This window comes from Taurulus bubalis, assembly GCF_910589615.1.
Source record: "Taurulus bubalis genome assembly, chromosome: 8".
NCBI lineage: Eukaryota > Metazoa > Chordata > Actinopteri > Perciformes > Cottidae > Taurulus > Taurulus bubalis.
In genome coordinates, this window is record NC_136596.1 from 22,993,353 (window position 1) to 23,015,375 (window position 22,023).

Here is a 22,023-nt window from a genome sequence, read left to right on the forward strand (position 1 = left end):
GAGACCAAATTTAAGGATGAGAGAGTGGAAGGTTAGATTAGAGGAGAAGTGACATGGATGTCAGAAGAAATGAAGAAGAGGAGAGTGGAAGAGGAGGAGGAAGAGGAGAAGGAAGAGGAGTGGGCGGACGATGCAAATAAAGATGTTGGAAGGGGAGGGGTGGGTGGGTGGATGCAGGTGGAGGAGACAAAAAACGTTTCGTTTTGCTTTTTCTTTTTTTAAATGTGATGAGAGAGCAGCCACAGCAGAACAGCCTGCCAGACAGAAATCACAACAAACACCAACAGAGAGGAGAGGAGAGGAGGAAAAGAGAGGAGAGGAGAGGAGAGGAGAGGAGAGGAAAGGAGAGGAGAGGAGAGGAGAGGAGAGGAGGAAAGGAGAGGAGAGGAGACCCAAACAAATAAAAAACGGTGACAGATTATGAAAGAGAAGGTGGGATGCTTTTGAAGAGCAAAAGAGAGACAATAATACATGAAAGAAATGGAAGACGTATGCATCTAAACCACAGAAGACTGGTGGGCTGATGCCAGGCTATTTTTTCCCCATCACTAAAAAGTGCGTGCACAGCAAAAGATACACGTATCCACCTCACTCTACTGTGAATTCGTGCACACTTAAATGTGTGTGCGTGTGAGGCTTGGTGCAATAAGAGAGAGAGAGAGAGAGAGAGAGAGAGAGACAGAGAGAGACAGAGAGAGAGAGCAATGTGTGACTAATAGCAGGTGCAAAGAGACAGGCGGCCTGCAGGATGCACGCCCACACAGTGTCTAGTTAGTGGGCGGACTGAGAGAGAGAATAAGAGAGATACGTTTGCTCATGAACACTCACGCGCGCGCACAACCACACACACACACACACACACATAATACATTTAATTTGAATAGAGCTTTAAAAAGGTACTCAAAGGCACATAACAGAAACAATAAAAAGCAATAACGATATAAACAAACTAGAGGACGTAAATGTAAGAAATAACACAAAAAACATACATAACTAAGAGTTACAGGTAAAAGCAGATTTTAATTAAATAGGTGAGTTTACAGTGCAGTTCTGAGAGTGGCGAGTGAAGGAGAATGTCTGAGGTGCAGTGGAGAAGCAATGGACACGCACTGGAAGGAATCAAAGGTTGAATATCCTGTAAACAATCTGATTTGGCTGCAAAAAAAACGTACTAAAATTAAGACCTCCTGTTTATAAATCATCTAAAAACTAATTGGCCTTCTTTGTATAATCCCCTCGACTTGGAAACAGGGCTTCTCTCAGTGAACAAGCTGCGCCACGCCGGCATCCCTACAGTGACTATAAACTACGCCCGATGGCTAACGCCGCAGGGGAGCATGGATGGGTGTACATCCGTCTCATTGCGCATCGATCACACAGTATTCACCAGAAGGGGGATCTTTGGGCTCATGCCGCTGACGTTAGATAGGAGGCCAATATCCACAGAGAATAACACACTTATCCGCTTCATTTCTCCACTTCTGTTCTTTGATGTGAAGTAAGAAGTGATGGGAGACGTTACATGCGTGACCCGGCGGTGACCCGTCGTGTGTGGCATTTAGAAATAAGAGAGCGCCTCCTTCCCACGCCTTTTGTTTGTCCAAAACCATTATGTCATTCCAAAGGACTCGTCTGTTTATGAACTCCTGGTTGGGCAGAGAAAAGAAGGAAGAAAAAAAAATGCAACGCTCGACACACTTGCCAAAAAAATATGACTCGCTCAGCACTTTGAGCTACAGTGTCCCACTGTTCTCTGCAGGACGGTAAAGAGATACTGGGAGGAAAATCAAATGCAGAGCCAGTCTGTGTGTCAAGACACCTTCTATCCCTCCTCATAGCCTTTCAATACTAGCAGACAAGCATGTGATCCAATACTTTCTAAACTATCCAGGGCAGCGTATAGCAGCTAAAAACCATGAATATTTGAATTACATTCATCAGGCGTAGGGCGCTCATGTTGCTCGCTGTTTTCTGAATGTGACTTTTCAAGTCTGTGTGCTCCTTAGTGAAGGAAGGATGACTCGATTCAGCTTCAGGTGTAATTCAGCTCTGCTCATGACGGCCTCCACCCAACCAAACGCTACTGAAGAGAATCAAGGTGTGATGCAGCGCGGTGTGGGGTCTGTGTGAGTGTACGTGTCTGAGACTAATTATCATAGCTAATTAAAAAGGCCCAATTCTTACTGTTCTCCAAGGGAGTAAGAAGGGGGCGGGGGCTAGCCTGGATGACTGACATTCAGAGAAGTGAAGGGGGTGAGTGTGTGTCCTTTTGTGTGTGTGGGCGTGAAAGACAGCGATCACCAGTCGGTTTAGATTGGCAGGTGCTAGTACTGCAGCATACGGTGTGCATGGTACATACGCGCACACAAAGCCAATGCAAAGGCTCTTTGGCATCAGGCATGAAGGTAAATGAGCTAAATAGGAAAGTTTGACGAAACAAGTGTCCCCCTTAGCACACTGGAGATAATTAAAAAGCACAGATAATTAGCTAATTGAAATTCCTTCACCTTTAGCACCATTTTGACTAAATCAATGACCGTCTTGTAAAATCCACAAACAGGAGAAGCCAGATAGAGACGAGAGCTCAGGACAGCCGTCTACTGTGTCATGCTGGCATGAATTTTGACAATATCAGACTATTCAGTTTCACTTTCTATGCTGCTGAATGAACACCCACACCGCAACTGTCATTTCCAAGTATCTCTCTCCCTCTTATCTCAGTGTATTGCCTCCATTTCCTCTCCCGCCGTTGGTTAAAGTGAACTGTGTGTGTGTCGGTGAGTCAGCGCGAGTGGTGGGAGTGAGATGTAAAACAGCATGGCTGCTGGTGGTGGTGGTGGAGGGAGAATAAGAAAGTAAAGAAGAGGGCTGAATGAAAATGAAGAAAAGAAAAAGACAGAGAGACGGTGAGCTGTCCACATACGCACAAACAATTTGTTTTGTTCTGCTGATTATACCTGTTTATAATCTCTCCCACTGCAAGGGGAAAAGGGAAAGGGGACATGACAGCGTTGCACAGGTCAAGCTAGTCGGGCCTTTTAAAACAGCGGTCCCAACCACCGGGCTGCGGTGAAAAAAGCTCTGAAACCCCCGTTTCCATTTCCAACATCCTGTCTCTGTGAAGCAGGTTTTAAGTTACGGAGGAGACTGGACTAAAGGTTTAAGTTACGGAGGAGACTGGACATAAAAAACACACGTCGGGTGTCGTTGTCTCAGCCCGAGGTGGGACCGGCTCGTAGCAGAGAAACAAGCTCAGTGCTCCCACTCATTCGCCGTAATGGTGAGCTGTATTTGGATGCACTTTATAATTGACTTTATGGCAGTCACATCATTTTATTACATCGTATTTATTACGTGAAGGCCGGTCCGTGAAAATATTTTCTTAGACGAAACCGGTCCGTGGCAGAAAAAAGGTTGTGGACCGCACTGCAAAAAAGGAATTTTAAGAAAGTAAAAAAAGCCTTGTATCAAGAAAATAAGTCATATTTGCCCAAAAAAAGAATATTAATCTTGTCAAGTATGTTTTGATTAGAAAAAATATCTAATTTTAGGAAAGTATGCCTTACTTTTTCTTGATTTTTGGCTTATTTTAAGAAATCTTGTCAAGCAAAAGAATCTGCCAATGGGGTAAGTTTTTTTTGCTTTGATATAGGATGATTTGATTGAATATAAGAATGTTTTGCTTCTTTCTAGAAGGGCTGTTTTTGCAGTGCGCTGATTTAAAAGACACCTGGGTTGAACAATAAGACTTTGTTGATAGCATTATAAATATCAGCCACCCCACTATGTGGCAGACAATGCAGTTTATTCACTGTTAGCGTGGTAATAGTTATCCCCGGGTACAGAGTTTCCTGTGTTCATAGTGTAATTATTTAATTGTTTTAGACTATTTTGTTGCAGCTAGTTTGGAAAAATGGTATTCGGGACAACCCCAATCACAAAAAGCGGCGCTGCATTTTTTTAAATTGAACTATATGCACCAACTCTCAGACCTTTAACTCCCATGCAATATCAACTATACTTAAATGGGGCAATGTATAGTTAAAAATAGACAACATCGACCACACTTTTCAGATTTGAAAGGCAGATTTTTGGTCTTCAAAACCCATATTGGTCAAAGCTGAGATTGGAAATGAAGGTCGCTCCTGTGTTAGTGCGTGAGGTGAAGAACTGTGGCATTGATGAAAGAAATAGACGAGGAATAGTGAAAAAAATAGGATGGAAAGAGCAAAGAAAAACTATACTAATATGACAATGAAAGTAGGAGGTAAAGTTAGAAGTTATGTGAAGAGCAGAAAACAGGAAGAGGAGGAGAGAGGAAGGCGAGAAAAAGAGGACGGGAGAGCAGGAAAGAGAGTAAAGCAGGGTCACAATAAAAAAAGGAGAAATAAAAACAGACAAAAGAAGACAACAGAGGACAGGGGCCATTTAAGGACAAGGAGAAGCCCTTTCATATACACACACACACACACACACACACACACACGGCGAGTGAAGGCAGCACTCCTACCTGGCGTCGGCCTCGCTGTAATACTCTCTGGCTACGATGTCCTCAAACAGTTCACCTCCGGTCACCCTGTCAATGAAACACACACGCGCACACACACACACACGCACACACACACACACGCGCACACACACACACACACACACACACACACGCGCACACACACATTAATATTGGGACGCCTGGTTGGAAAGCGGCGGGGGGCCTAGGATTCCTACAGCACCCGCCACCCTCCCCACACTGTTACCATGGAAACTAGAGGGAATTGCCAAGAGATGGATGTGGAGGACGTGGGTGGTGGTGGATATAGTAGAGAGAGTTATGTAATTGTATGCATAGGAGAGGAGGAGAGGAGAGGAGAGGAGGAAGAGAGGATGCCTTACAAGTCGAACAGGAGGTAGTGGAAACCCTCCTCTGATATACTGTCATGAAGACGAACTGGAAAACAAAGAAAAACAGGTTGGATGGATAAATGTCTGTTTCTTCGTCTATTAATAATTATTTTTAATGTGTTTTGAAACGTTTTTTTTCTCCCAGAAATGTACCCTGCCTACCATTTCTGAAAAACACAGAGTAACATTGCTGCAATATAATAAATAATACATTCAATAATTTGATGCAGCCTACTTTTTACACTTCTACAGTCTTAGTCTTGTGAGAGAACAACAGAAGAGAAAAGGATTTAAACTATTTTAGACGTGTATAAAATGTACATTTAGAATAGATTTGTTAGATTAGAATAAAATCTATGAACTATATACATAAAGAAAAATGTATTAATATACGTTTAATCAAAATTACAGTACTGTATATTGCTACAACTACACCTTTTTTTAACAAACCATAGTAGAAATGTGATATATTTTGTAATGAAAAAGTAGTACTTTTGGAGTACGCAAGAAAAAACAAGGTCTTCACTTTGAAGTAAAGGGAAATAAACGGGTCTCGTTTCGATTAATTCACTAAGACAGAAGTTGGAGGCGAGAGGAGCAAAGAGAGAAAAGACGTGTCTTCACCGATGTTGGAGTGTTTCAACAGGCGGCAGATCCGAGCCTCTCTCTCCAGCTTCTGGTGATCTGAAGGGATAGAAAGATGGAGAAAGAGAGAGAATGTGATCTCATTAGGACCCGACACTGGAGCAGCCTGCTTGGGGTAATCGGGTTAAATGTGAGAACGTCAAGACGCTGTGCTGAGATGCAGTTTGACTGAAACACACCCAGTTGTTTCTGAGCTCTGACACACACACACACACACACACACACACACTACAGTATGTAAATCTACTCAAGAGGCGTGAATAAATCTGATGAAGCCGAGCTGCAATAGTGAGATGTGGTTTATTCTCCAGATTATTATCGTAGAGAATCCTCTCCATATGGAATGAGAAATGAACAACAATCAAAGGGTTATTACAAAAGGCAGAAACCAGCTTAAATTCATACGTTTCCCCTGTCATACTTATATCATACTGTACCCAAAAAGGTATTTGACCAGTTCTGCTAAAACATACTTTTCTGTAACTTATTCAACATTTCATTTCGTTTAATTCCTGGAAACAATGAACTGCTGACGCTTCATTGACCAAAAGGCATACAATAAGTTTGATTTGTTTTCTTCTTCTGCTCCATTCTGCGTCATTATCCTGTTTAAAGAGGAAATATATCAGGTGGAGCACCCTGTATGTGCAGGCATGTGGAGCACAGCATGAGCATTAACATAACATGGAGATGCACGTGTTCACACACACACACACACACACACACACACACACACACAAGTTGCATGGGCTTAAAAACACAAAAATGCACATGTACTGCACACACGTGTACAGTACATGCAGTACACGGCAATAGCCGCACATTCACGCAGCCAGTGAGGAATGACAGTGACGTGTAAGCCCAGTGATTAAAGCCTTAGAAGATGAGGGGAGCGAGGCGGAGAAAGGAACGGAGGAGTGTTGAAGCGGGGACAGAGGAGGAGGAAGGAAGGAGAAAGAAAACGGGAAAAAAAACAACACCATGGTGATTATTATGCATGAAGCCCGGGTGCTGTCTTTCTGTTTAAAAGAATAAGACATTGCTGATTGCTGCTCTTGTGCAGCTGTTGTGCAAAAATAAAGCGCTCTATAGTTGATTCATTTAAAAATAAATATGAGGAGAGAGAGAGAGAAAAATAGAGAGAGAGCAGGAGGCTTTTTTCAATGTGTTTGTTTCTGTGTTACAAACTGCATTTCAGACACTGTGAATGGGATCAAATGTAAAAAATAAATAAATAGATAGTAGGTATGTATGATGACATACAGTGAATAAGGTATCTGTAAATCATTGGGGAAGAGGTGTATATATATATATATATATATATATATATATATATATTGAGCAGTTGTGAAGTCTCGTCACAGCCTTGTGCTCGTGGGACTACATTTCTGCATGCGAAGCAGAAATTCTCCCTTGCAAGGATGTTTTCTGCTGCGCGCTCGTATCATGTGCATGCGGCTGTTTAAAAAAAAAAGATAATTTTGCTGCTATACGTAAATGTCGTGCATTCAAAATCTATGTATGTCATCAAGAAAATGAAAGTAAAAAGTATTATGGCACAGCCAAATGGGCTCTTTAGCGGTTCAATTAGTAGATATTATAAAATAAGATTATTATTGTTGTAGTAATGCAGAAGATGCCTTCATGTTGTAGCATGATTCAATTATTTCTTTGTATAATGTTGCAAGGTTTATTTTACTTATGGATTGTATTTAATTTTCTCATAAATAAATGTAGTGAATTAAAAAGTACAATATGTCCCTCTGAAATGTAGCATAGTAGTAGAAAAGTAGCATCAAAGTACGTTACGTTGCTGTAAAACGATGCTGTAAGAAACAAAAGGGTGGAAGCACTGGGAGCACTGGGAGCACTGGGAGCACCAGTGGAACAGTCAGTCTGCATATGCTTTCCCTTTAATATGAACTCAACGCTGAGTGGCTTAATCCCAACTATTCGCTTGTGTTGAACGCTCCCAGATATGTCATCCGTCACTACAATGCCAAATGGTGAAAAACACGTTCCTAAGCGCAAGCATCGCATTTCATTCTGTCGGTGGCATCTGCTGACATCACTCTGAGGAAACGCACCGGCTCATCGTCGCTCGTCTACCAGATGGCCAGACTGGGCTTGTATCTCATCGGCACGTCTGAACGCTGCAAAGGAACTGATATTGCGAGATGTAAAGGTGCAAACTATTGAGCGTTTTATTAATCATCCTTTGCTTTCTTATTAAAATACTGAGTTTTAAAGCAAAGTCCGTATCAAATTCTGTTTCAATAATGCTGACACAGCCATATTCTCTCATTACCAAGCATGGAAACTGCAAATTATAATGCATGCAATTAACTCTGCTTCTTTCTAGCCTTGCTTAAGCTTAAAATCTCTTTAAGTGGAGATCCGAGTGGGTCATTGAGAATTTGTCTTGGGATTTACAGCTGGAGATTGACTTCAAATGAGATATAGCAACCTCCTTTGTAATGAGGAGGGTTGTTATTCAGGTCCTTTATCCTGGCTTTAACAGGCTGGCTGAATCAATGGAAGATAAACCTCCAGCCAATAAAGAAGGTGTGTGAGATAACGTCGGGGAAGTGTGGGGATTTAGTCAGCGATAGCAGAGGATGAATAGTCAAGAAAGTCCAAGATATCATCGTCTTATTTGATGTTTCCACAGCTGTAGTTCTACAGATGATCAGCTAGAAGTCTCTGGATTCTGGACGTGCCGAGGAATAAAAATGAGTTAGTGGTCGATTTGGTGGATGACTGCAAGGTAGCCATGGGACGATATGAAAATCTCATGTCACCATTATCCTGGCCAAAATGGTTGCGATGAACAAAATGATCAAAATTGTCAAAATATGCTCAAAACTCCTACAATGGCAGCGGTGTTAGCGCAGTCCTGAACGAGTGTTGGGAGCAGGCAAATTATAACGTGACCATGTGATCTTGTAAAATGTTGTTCTTGGCGAGAAATGTACATACAATAATTAGTTGTTTAAAAGGAGGTGTTTTCACAGCAAAATAAAATAGATATCAGAGGTAAATGATGACATGTTTAACCTCCTAACGCTAGTTCTAAGCAGCTTATAAAACATAATTAAAACTACTAATGCCAAGATTTTTTTAGAATCATTTATTTCCCAATCATCTGAATTTTGTGTTTTTCATGCAAATAACCACTTTGGATGACAATAATGAAGTAAAAGGTTAAACGTATAGAATTTTACACGGCCTTTGGGACAGTTGGGGAAAACATTTTGGCAATAAAAAAGATCGTTGATAAAAAGTTTACGAATTCCCATCCCTACACAAACAGCTGTGAACACAGCACCTTTATGTGCACATTTTAGGCTGTTTGTCCATGATTAATACTTCAACTGTCTCGCTTGCCACCTGCTGATTAAAGTGAAGGTGGTTGGCCCCAAAGTCAAAGACGACATTGGCCCTCGCTCACTTAAGGTGGACGGCCCTTCAAAGTTATTCTCATCTTTGTGAGGATAAAACAAATAGACACTTTGCTGCCGGGTCTCACAACATTTCTGGCGGAAACCCTGCAACTGTATGCTTCCGATGCAGCAGAAATCGAGAGGGGAGGGGAGGGAACGGGAGGAAGAGGAGGAGTGATCCTGAGGAGAAAAGAGAGAGGAAGTGGAGATAACAGGACAAGCAAGAGGAAAAAGGTTGGAGAGAAGAACATGAGCACTGGCTGTTCACTAAATGGAGCTTAAGCGGTAGTTCAGGAAGGAAGACTCTCTTGACACGACGGGTCATTCATAATATCTCTGTCTGTTTCTCCCAGCTGATCTGAGGGTCGTCCACCTTTAAGCAATCAACCAGATGCGGCGCTGTGTCTCTAAGCCAATCATATCGTTGCTGTCAAACTTTAAAGGGGTTCTTTGCTCTGCTGCTGTCAGTTGTCATTTCAGCTCGAAACCGAATGCGACCCTCCTCCACCCCAGTCACCTCCAGTCAGCAGCCAGTCAGACTCCTCATTCATCATCAGGTTGCAGCAACTCCCTTCTTCACCACCAGGGGGGATTCTGCCGGATCAGAACTTGCGATAAACAAGGGGCGTCACTGCCCCTTGTTTATCCGGGTTCAGGATAGAGTCCAATCGCCAAAGACTTCCATTGTTATACCGACGTAATAAATGTATTGTTGAATTCTAAACAAGTCTCTCCTGATTGAAGTGAGATAACCCCGAGGACAGCAGTTAGAGAAGTCTGCAGGAATCTACAGAGGAATGAATCTGGGTTAATCATCACCGGTGAGGACTAAAGTCTCCAGAGGGGAGGGGATGTAAAAAGACAGTCACAAAGACCGTTATAACCATTGTGCAGAACATCAGGACGACTCTTGCCAGTTGGGAAATGTTTGAGCATGAACCGCACTGTGGTCATGGAGGTCAGGAGGCAGCCTCTGTAGAGCGAAGCATGACAAGTTTTTAGTGACTAGGGGTGCAACGGATCACAACTCTCGGACGGTATAAAGGTTTTGCATTTTAAATCGTATCACTAAATTGTATTCTAAAAACCCAATGAATAGGAGGTAAGGGAACCTGAAGTGCAACAATGCTGACTCATGCTCGGGTTTTAGGACTCGTTTCCTGCCGCACTCTAGTTCCTGTACATGTCACAGTAATGGCGGGACATGGTGTCGTAAAGCAGCCTCTAAGTTTAAGGTGAGGCTTGACCATTGGGATGAAATTATATTGTCAGAAATATTGTGTCAGAAAAATGGAACACAATTTAGGAAGTAAATAAGCTAAAAAAATGATATTCTCTGAGCCTGTTGAAGGTGTATTGGAGTCATTCTCCAAATTTAACCTAAAATAGGCTAAAAACGAAAGGTGAAAATCTTCAGGTCATAAAAGGGAAACAACTGCTGTAACATACAAGACCGTGTGTTGGGAGTACAAACACATCCGGATGTACTCATAGGCTCAGTGTATTTACAGCTAATGAAATTGTAATGTATAATAATCATAATAATGAATATCCTAATATTAAAAGTTGAATACACATTTGACTGGAGCGACTACATTTGTCCTGGTTATGTGACGACACAAAAGCTGGCTGGCCAAAAGCAGGTCGGATCACTGCTACTGCATTGCAGGTGAATCTCATACAGAAGACACACACACACACACACACACATGTCACACACACAAAAACACAAACAAGTCTGCATCATCATGCTAAATGAAAAGGCCACACTGCAACCCCTGGCAACCCCTGTCCAGAGATCCCTGCCCTGTGATTGGCTAGAAGTCTTGCCCAACGGACCTGTCCTACATTGCCTGTTGATATGTTTTGGATTGCCGTGAACTTTTTTTGCGACTACATGGAGGTGGGGATGGATGACTGGAAGATGACACACACACACACACACACACACACACACACACACACACACACACACACACACACACAGGAGAAGCCTGGCTGTATGAGTTTGTACGTAATATTGTGAGTAGCAAACAATACATATTACATTACATTACATGTAGCTGACGCTTTTATCCAAAGCGACTTACATGTTTGCTCTATACACCGTAGACACGGCAACGGGGAGCAATTAGGGGTTAAGTGTCTTGCTCAAGGACACAAGGACATGGCTAGCAGCGCCGGGGCGCGAACCACTTGGTGCTTGGTGCTAACCACTTAGCCACAGTCAGTCGCCCACATATTTTTCTTGTTGTAGCTGTGGTAGATTATTGATGGAGTTCAGTGGGCGGTCGACTGAGTGCATCACAGTCTGTGCTCCTCTGCCATGTCTGAAGAGTCAGATGAGAGTCCCGTGCTGAAGGCATGTAGGCGCACAGGCGCATGGCCCTCAGCTGCCAAATGCCTGGGGTGCCTTCTCTCTCGCGTGACCCCTCCCTCCGCCTCGGAGTCCATCTCCATCTGCCAGTCCAAAGCAAACGCTCCTCTTGATTTTGCTGCAACTCCGTTGATCTCAAACCTCACCAAATACCACAACAACAACAACAACAACAACAAGGACCTAAACCAAATGCCAATTCTAAAGTAGAGCAGCGAGTCATCGCGGCGGCCGTAAAACCTGTGCTCCCATGTCAGGTAGGTCATGGAGCTATGAATAGGATCTAGAAGCGGTATGCAGCGGCTCCAACGCTTCCCCGCTGGCTCGACCATCAGAGAGGAGCCTCGGTCGGGTCAGATCAGTCCTCTGACACCCAATGTGTTGCGGAAGCAGGGAGATTATGCTGTGCCTCCGAAATATGGACGAACGCCACAAGCACTCCCCGATAAAGCAGCTTGAGTGAAACGTATCGGCCCAATGGACGTCCAAATTTATAGGTGCATTATTTATTCTGAGTGTACTGTGGTGCTTTAGTTCTCATCTGGCCAATTGCGAGGATTAACTGCTAGCCTCCTGCTAATATAGCAGCGGGATAATCTCGGATGGGTTTAATCTCATTAAAAGCCGCTCGCTGCACTGACATTATAGTCAAAATATGACAAAAGGGACATAAGCGCTGCCAACGACGATGGGACAAAGCTTTCAGATAATGACGTTTTCCTTTTTTTACAAATGGTTGTTTATTATCTTGCTTAGGTTTGATGTTAAGCAAAATTCTCTCACTGTCTTTTTTTCCCATGTTGCTGTGGTAATATATTCCTACAATATTACGTGACAGTGGCCCAAATATTAACTAATGGATCAATTTGGGAAGCGGAACAATCTAAACCTATATCTATATATATATAGATATATATCTATATATATAAATATATATATATATATATATATATATACATACACATATATACATACACATATATATATATATATATATATATATATATATATATATATATATATATATATATATATATATATATATATATATATATATATATAAATATATACACATATATATATATATAAAAATATATACACACATATACATATATATATATATATATATATATATATATATATATATATATATATACACACACACACACACACACACACATATATATATATATATATATATATATATATATATATATATATATATACACACAATACACATGCTGCTCATGCCTGTTAAAATGCCTCTTCCACCACACAAGCACTGGCCCCATTTGTGTGTGTGTGTGTGTGTGTGTGTGTGTGTGTGTGTGTGTGTGTGTGTGTGTGTGTGTGTGTGAAGGCAGGGCAACAGTCAAGGGTCAGCACGGTGCCTCGGGGCTCCAGTTACCAGGCTGGAGGGGCAGGAGGAGATTTACACCGAGCAAGTGGTGTTGTGAAGAGCCATCGAGCGCCACGGGGCTCGATGGCTCTTCACGGCATTCTGCATTCATTTTTGTCAGCAAAACATCATTATATGATTCTATAGTAAAACATCATAGATCCATTTATTTAAAATTAGTGTACAAGTGGATGGAGCTTCTCACCAAATTTACACTCAATCACAATCAAAGAACTCACATTTAAGAGCCTTTAGTGCTTTTACAATATCCCTCTCTCCACAAAGTGATCATTAAATGATCGACAGAGATTGACCTTAAAAATGTCGTTTTCTTGAGTACCACCGAACCGGATGCTTCGGTGGTACTCAAGAGAACGACATTATACCGATAGCTCTGCAGTATTGCCCTCAAATCCGCACATAGCACGCCTCATCTGTGTAAACGTCAGCCGTCCCACACAGCAGGTAACATAGAAAGACTTGGAATAGACGCCTTCAAATACGTAACTTGTCCGCGCCACAAACAAATAAGTCCAATTAGGCCGAGCGGATGGGAATTGGATGCAAGGCGGACACGTATTTTAACTCTGTGTCACACATGCCTCCCCGGGAGCCCATTTTAAAATGGTACACGACACCAGTTACGTATAACTCAGAAACAGTGATAAAGTCCAGGAAAGCCGGCTCTCGGGCCACCGCTGTGCAACACGAGCTTCTGTAAGCGCTGCAGCAGCACGCTGTCCCACGCATCCCCATCTGAGAGGCTGATTGCTGTGAGGTATCACTTACATAACTGTCTGCGCCGTAGGTGGGGAGGTGACCACTGGGACAGAGAAACTACGAACACATGAGTCACCCTCGTCTGGTGCACTTTGAGGGAGTGAAATAATAGTGAAATTCAATGGAGCCAAGAAGGAAGACTCTCAGATGCACACGGCACATTGGAGACGATGTGTTGTGAAAGTAGCAAAAGCGTGAATCCTGAAATATGGGCGTGCTTACCTCTCGCGGATAACTTTTTGGTGTTGATTATTTTGGCGGCATTCTCCTGTCCTGTACACAGCTTAACACATCTGCGCACCACTGAAAAGGCTCCCCTGTAAAGACACAAGAAAGAAGAACAATTAACATTTACTCAACTTTGATGCATTGCTAGCAGTTAAAATCTCTAACTACACATCCTGTTTTAATGGGGAAAGTATCATCTGCACACCTGCAATTTGTTAATGAATGACAAAGAGAGTGGTGGAGGGCCGCCGCTCAGCTTAATGACTGCAGCTGAGGTTTTGCGGACGGCTTTTTCTGCACAATCTGCATTTTTCCAGGCCCAACGCTGGTTAGACCCGATGTCACACGCTTGAGTTAACCGCCGCTAACGACATTAAAAGATGGTGGTCCCAAGATTTTGTCTGCTTAATTAGCTCCCACGAGGTTCCCCACGCACTGTCAGCTAATTCACACACATGTGGCGCGTGAGAGAGTGAGAGAGTGAGAGATTAAATGGTCTCTTACACAAACCCTGCATTAGCGAATAGTTGGTCAGGATAACACTTAACACTTAAATCAGGCCAAGGACATTTTGGCCATTGCTTCTGCGTGGCTCCACGGAATGTAATTCAACATTTAAAATTGAAATGTGAGTGGAAACACTGAATATCTGGATGCATTTGGACATAAAAGCCTCAACACACGAATATCAGAACCGGCAGCAGACAGACCAATGCGTAGAATCAACACTAAATGTTTGCTCGAGTACAAAATGAGGAGATGTACGTACGGCAAAATGTATATTATATGGGATTTACACAACCTTAATTGGGCAATTTCCTTTTGTAAATCCAAGAATCCACTTGGAAAAGTCTGCATGTGAATCCGGATCGCCCGGTGATGGCGAGACAGCGCCGATGAAATATCGAATTTGATTTGAGGTCGGCTTATACCTTTTACACTTGAAAAGTGCTTTTGGAGAAATCATGGGTCACTAGAACAAACACAACTGGCTTGAATGTTTATGATAAAGTGGCTCTACAGGTATCGTGTGACTTGAAGACACATTTTTGCGTTGGAAGTGGCGTTTGGCTCTTTTTAGGCCCCGTTTCTGCCCTCGGTCTAACTGCCTGGTCTGCCTCTACACCGAGGCAGTTACACAACGACCATCAAGGCCAAGAGGTCAGGAGGTGGAAGTCGTGAGACCAGCCGACCTCAGACTGAAGCCACATCCACACTACTATGTTTCCAATTTGAAACTACTACGTTTACACCGGGCGTCTGCTCTAGGCCGGAGTTTAAGGCACCGAAGACGGAGGAGTTTGGAAGCTCCCGAGGTCGGACACGTTAGAAAGCGCCGGGTTCAAAGTCCTAGAATGGACGGTCATGAACGGAGAAGTTTGGAAATGATGGCGTAGACGCCCGCAAAGAAATCTCTGGTCCCTTTTTCCGCCATTGCTGTTCTTCCTCCGCAGTATTTTCTGCAACTAAACCACGTTAGCTACTCGATTGAAGAAAATTAGCTTCCTGTTTACACCGTCACGCGCACGGCAAGTGGACATGAATGGTCATGTGATATATGATTTTTTAAATGTTGCCGTGCGGACGGCCTCAGGTGTCAGGTGACCCGAAAAAGACACCCAGCGGACTTCACCGGGGATTTAAACCTGAAACAGTTAGCGTCGTGGCGCAGGATCACCGCGCCTTTCTACTGAGACCATGTGCGCCGCGGCGAAACACGACCCAGAAGCGAGAAACCCACCGACACACAGTGGCGTAGAAGCATTGCATGGACCACGCCATCCACACACACACACACACACACACACACACACACACACACACACACACACACACACACACACGGACAAATTACTGACACCAAACTCCACAGCTGTGCCTGGAAAGTTCACACTCTGTGAGGTAAGTATCCATCGTCAGTGCTAAATATGCTAACACACACACACACACACACACACACACACACACACACTGAATAGGGTAACAGGTCATGAATCACATTTTTTTTTCTGGTTTGACACCTGCAAAAGTGCACGTGGAGAGATTGAAAACTGACCGCAAATCATTTTTGAAGAAAATTGGTGCCCCCGGCAGTCGAGGGGTTTGTAACCGGACGACTGTGACCTTCTGGGTGACCTTCTGGTGGAAAACTTACGCACTGTATAATTAGGATTTGTAAATCTACACTAAAAAAAGGCTCAAAGTCGAAACCGAGATGATATCCAAAACAAAGGAAACAGTGTTCATTCGAGAGAAGGAGCGTCTTTTAAATATGACAGCTGTCATATTTAAAAGGCGCTCCTCAGCTGTGACAGGAAGCGACATCGCAGGCCGCGTGGCTGTCCGTGTTGTCGTGGAGAGTCCCCAGAATGCACCGTTTACAGAGAACGCGTCGGAGTCAATTAGCTCTCCTCGGATGTCGGATTAGCATCACAAAGTCCCGGAAAGAGCGCCGTCACGACGAGGCCGAGCCGCTCACACCTGCGTCCTTTCCCTCGGAGCTTTGTGTGAATAATACGATTCTTTTTGCACAGATTAGTCTGGAAAGCTTTCAGAAGACGGCCGCTTCTAACTGGATTGTGCAGAAGCTAAGATTCATCCGATATCGTGGACAGGCCTTCACAATCTACTCTTCGTTGATTGGTCGATTTGGTCTTAGTCCAAAGTAGAAATAACTCATACTGGTAATAATCTGTCATTTAAAAATCAATTAAAGGCGCACCTCAGGACAGTAACCACGATGACGTTTTCCTTTGCTTTTTTAGTCATCAGATTTTTCTTTGTATAAATTATGGATGGACTACAAAATATACAACCTGGCATCTGACTGTACTATTTTTTTTTTTTATTCTGTTTGTACTATTTTTAACTGTTTGTTTCGCGTAATGTTTTGCACGTTTTTTCCTTTCTGTGGACCCAAAGGAAGATTAGCGGCCGCTAAGGCGTCAGCTAACGGGGATCCAGTAAATAAACTGAACTAAACTACACGCTCTACTCTTCGTTGATTGGTCTATTTGGTTTTAGTCCACAGGGATTTTATGGATTTTTTAACGCTTTTTTTCTCCATGCTGAATGACGTATTTCCAAGAAACGTACGAGCACATCTCTGGCAGACGCGGGATTTAAGAGCCTTTATTCGTGCGACCCTTTGACAGATCTGTCGACTAAATTGATTAGTCTGCAGAATTCGTATGAGAGTTAAGCTTTTGCTCCAGACTCTCGTTTCGTGAACGGAACAACAAAACGAACCGGGAGGCGTGAAGCCGTAGACCAACCTCCACGATGTCTGTGAACTCATATCTCATATCCATGGCCGACTTTACTGCCTTATGAGGAGACGTCAAGAAAAACCATTTTTTGAAGACCTGCGGTTTCTAAAGCATTACAAACTTCTTTGTACGATTCTCGACACGTAAATTTATGTTTTTTTGTCACGTGATTGTGTTTTTAAAAAAAAATCAAGTGCCAGGAGCAGGGCAGCAGGAAGCCTCGCTGGCTTTTGGGATAAATTGCGAGTCATGTTGACGATATTTACATATTTACGACCGAAGAGATTAAAAAGGGGCGTGGCCTCCATTGCAGCGATCAGTTTGACGGACAACCGGCCGCTAACGGTTGACCACAGCCCAACCTGCCATGTGCTGGGCTTTTTTTTTTTAAATATCTAGTAACATGAACACCTCCCCAAAGAGATATGTTGAGCGTCAAAACACTGCTGACGGTTTGAAAGGGAAACGGGGGGAAATAAACTTAACTAAAGAGCAGCTGGAGCAGGACTGGGGATCCAAATGGGTGACCAGTGGCATGACAAAGAGCACATATATGTGTTCATAATCAGTGTTCATCTGTGTTTAAAATGTTAATGGAGATGTTTGCCCAGCAGTCAAACATAGATATTCAACCTGTTTAACTCCCTAACACCAGCAATAAGCTGCTTAGAATAATACCAATATCATTAAAGCTACTAATGCCTGTTTTTATGATCAAAGTACATATTCAAATACAGTCATTTGACTCCTAATCATTTGAATTGTGTGCAAAACAAGTAAAAGTGGAACATTTACTTCTGGTTTACTAGTATAACTTCAGGTTGAAATTTCTTTTCGTAACAAGTCAAGTCGCCAGCTGCCCGTCGTAGTTCTTAGAAAGAAAATCAGACATTTTTTATCGGCAAAAGGCAAACTTTATGAAGACGCTCGGCTAATTGCAACGCAGCCCTCCTTCATGACATCACTGTGATGATCCTAAACATTGTGTGGGACGCTCACACGTTTCTTATGACGTTTCTGTGTCACTGTCGTGTCTCTTTCCCCATAATATTAATATATTAAAGTAAATTGTTAGTGTCTTATTACGAAGGGACTGATGACTGGTGGAGAAACGCTACATCTCCTCTGGCACGACACCAGCGGGTGTTTTCTAGCAGATGTTTGATGACAATAATGATACAATGACAATGCAATTTGACAAAAATGAATAGTTCAGAGAACTTTCTGTCTGTTGCAGTTCTTTGGAAACCCTCTAACAAAGAACAGTGTGCATAGAGTTAATATCTCCTCATCAGTGGAGATGGATGGGAGGTTGTTGGGTGGTTTTTGTTACTTGTGTTATCTGCCGCCACAATGTTGCAAAAGAGCTTCCGAAAGGAAGAGAGCTGTCTCACGCTGTCACAACGTAGCTGTAAAAACTCTTTTATGTGAAATACAGAACACATCTTGATGCGTTTCATTCAGAAGAAGCAACCGATAGGTCAAAGGGCACACAGATGACTCGTTCATTCTTCTGGAAGATACCTGATCAAAGTGCTCAGAAACGGTCACATGTGCAACCATAGAAGACTTCTATGGTTGCACATGAAGATCTATGAGTTCCATCAGATATACACATTTATATAAATATTCATATATATGTATAAAAATGCATATATATATATATATATATATATATATATATATATATATATATATATATATATATATATATATATATACACATTACTTTTGTATGAACTGAATAACTTTTCATCTGCGCTTCTTCAAGACATTTTTGACACCCCCACTTTTTTTTCTGTTTCTCAATTTTGAGAAGAGCAAGCATCTGTTCGAGAGAGAGACACTGACTTACAGAGAGAGAGAGAGAGAGAGAGAGAGAGAGAGAGAGAGAGAGAGACTGACTTACACAGAGAGAGAGAGAGAGAGACTGACTTACACAGAGAGAGAGAGAGAGAGAGAGAGAGACTGACTTACACATAGAGAGAGAGAGAGAGAGAGACTGACTTACAGAGAGAGAGAGAGAGAGAGAGACTGACTTACACAGAGAGAGAGAGAGAGAGAGAGAGAGACTGACTTACACAGAGAGAGAGAGAGAGAGAGAGAGACTGACTTACAGAGAGAGAGAGAGAGAGAGAGAGAGAGAGAGACTGACTTACAGAGAGAGAGAGAGAGAGAGAGACTGACTTACACATAGAGAGAGAGAGAGAGAGAGACTGACTTACAGAGAGAGAGAGAGAGAGAGAGACTGACTTACACATAGAGAGAGAGAGAGAGAGAGACTGACTTACAGAGAGAGAGAGAGAGAGAGAGAGAGACTGACTTACACCGAGAGATAGCGTATTTTGAGAGCTGCCATCCCGAAAAAGCGCGCGCACACACACACACACACACACACACACACACACACACACACACACACACACACACACACACACACACACACACACACACACACCTTCCACGCCGTTTCTCCAATAAGAAACCCTCAAAACTCCGACACACACACGTAAAATCAACAACAACAACAACAACAACAACAACAACAGGAACAACAACAACAACAACAGGAACTCACTTCCCCAGCTCCTCGTACAGCTGATATTCGTCTGTGAATCGCGTGCAGGTTGTCGTGGCCATGTCTCTCTTCTTTTACTTTTGTCAGCTCCAGGAAGAAATAAAAAAGAAGAAAAACTGCGGTTAGTTTGCGCGTAAATTTGCGTTTAAAAAAATAAAAAATAAATAAATACAGGTCCGCCCAGCAGCAAGACGGCCGATGGAGCGGTGAAATGCCGTTTAGGAGGCTCCGAGAGGAAGGAGGGGTTGAGACTGAAAGACGAGGCGACCAGGGTTTGGTGTTGTCTCTCTCTGACAGCGCGCGCGCTCAAAGCGAACCGGAATCAGGCCAGCTGGCCATGGGGGGAAGCGACTTCCGGCTGCGGTTTTCAGAATAAAACGATGCTTCGATAATACAACTATAATTTGTATATATTTGTTTCATCAACTATAATGTGTATATAAATATATGTATAATTATATTGGTATATATTTATTTCATAAAATATAATGTGCATAAATATATATATAAATTATATTTGTATTATCGAAGCAGCCAAGTTATTAGTTATTTTATTTCTTAAATATTTAATTGAAATAAAATAAGAAACCTCTGCTTGTGGGGCTGTGATTGTTGAATAGGTTCTGTTATAATCTTGTGTGCACAATCTTTAAAAAAAAGAAAAGTTTATGTCTGTATAATAAAACGTCACGTTTTTTGTTATTTGAGCTTTAATTCTAAAATAGTAGCTGGCTAACATTACTTGTTGACAAACCCATACCATTCAGATGAATGCCAATGAATGCCAATGAATTTAGCGACCAAGACCTGGTGAACTCCTGCATGGCGGTATTGGTTACCTGGCCCCGTTGCCCTGAATGTGGCTCGGCTTGGCTAACGTTGCACAACAACATAAAGATGAACAAAACATGTGCTGATAGAAAACAAAATAATCCTTTGCATTGGTGTACTTTGTACAATCATTCTAGTTATCATTGTGTATTGCACACACACTCTTTAGTATATCCTCTAGAGTTGGCTTCCCACGCATTTCACTGCATATTGAGATGTATGAATATTTGAAATTGTTGTACTCTTAAATCTTATGCACTTGAATCATTTTATTATTCATGAATAATGGAGATACTTTGTTTCAGCAATACCTTTCCTGCCATGCCTGTCGAAGATGACTGTGTATGTGCACATAGTCTGTAAATAACTCAGGAATGTACTATTTAGTCTATTGCTTTACATATACAATTTGGAAAAAAAATTAAATGTTTTATGAATATACTTATTTATATTGATCCATTTAGCTTCATAATAATCACTGACTAATATTGTTTACCCGCCTTTTCTGACCCAGAAAGTGTTTAAGACATAGTGGCAATTTATTTTGAAGGCAAAAATCCATCGTTTTCCGGTCTTACGCTGATAAGTCTGTCTAACTTGACTTAGTCCGCCAGATTCGGTTGCAGCTTCGGCGGCAGAGGAGTCTCTCTCTCTCTGCCGCCCTCTGGTGGCCAAAGTGCGCAACGGCACAGCGCGGCGCTGTAATCGAACACACCTCCCGCCTGCTCGTGCGTATTTCCAAATAGGGGCAAATATGAGCGAGCTGGTTTTGTGCCTTCAAAACAACATGCCGCCATGCGTGTTGAAAATAGACGTGTTTATCTGGCTTTCAACTGGGCGATGTGACATGCTTCACTGTTTGATCCAAAAAACATTACAGAAATGTTTATATTAAGCCTGAAATATATTTTTTTAATCTTTTTTGGTTTGTTTTGGGGTTGTTGGAGACAGCTTTGTACATAAAGTTAAATCTCTTCATAAATATTCAGGACCCAGAGACTTTAGGCCAGTATATGAATATTGCAGAATTACTGTGGTTGCAGAGCGTTTGGCTTTTATGCATAATAAATATGCAGGTGCATGTTTTGCGTTGCCAAATTGATTTAGTAAAAAAGTACATCACAATGCAAACATTGTCTTCTGCTATTTGTAAGAAAACCCAGGACCATAAACAAATAAAAAATAAATAAATGCTGAACTCACTATTTGGGGCCTTGTTATAGACACCACAAACGATGTAATAGGATTGTTATTCTCAGATGTAAACTCCTCTTTTTGTCATTTTTACCACCCACATTTACAGAATAATCACAAAGGAGCCAAGTAGCTCCAGCCGTGAGTACATCATCTTGACCTGGTGGTAACAATATTATACAAAAATACACTTTGCTTGCAGATGAAGTGTCAAACACAGAGTGCTTGCAGTGTAACTTCCCCTCAGTCAGTGGGATCATCAGAATCTAACTGGACTGCATCCAAAATGCTTGAGGAAACAGATCCAGGAAGCAGGGCGGCTACATATGATGAGCAGAAACAGATCTTTTTTTCTTTATTTTTTCCCATTCTTCATAGCC

The 22,023-nt window shown here is 42.3% G+C and overlaps 1 protein-coding gene across 1 annotated transcript in view; it reads right to left on the bottom strand.

Annotated features, from left to right (window-relative positions):
- Positions 1–19,680, bottom strand: part of camk2b1 (calcium/calmodulin-dependent protein kinase (CaM kinase) II beta 1) — a gene marked incomplete at its 5' end in the record, with an annotated part of 61,546 nt that extends 41,866 nt beyond the window's left edge. The window contains 5 exons of the mRNA XM_079222134.1: positions 4,511–4,576; positions 4,891–4,945; positions 5,524–5,583; positions 13,766–13,860; positions 19,619–19,680. Of these exons, the coding sequence (XP_079078260.1) occupies positions 4,511–4,576; positions 4,891–4,945; positions 5,524–5,583; positions 13,766–13,860; positions 19,619–19,680 (338 nt within the window). The remainder of the gene's footprint in view (positions 1–4,510; positions 4,577–4,890; positions 4,946–5,523; positions 5,584–13,765; positions 13,861–19,618) is intronic.
- Positions 19,681–22,023: the final 2,343 nt, after the last annotated feature.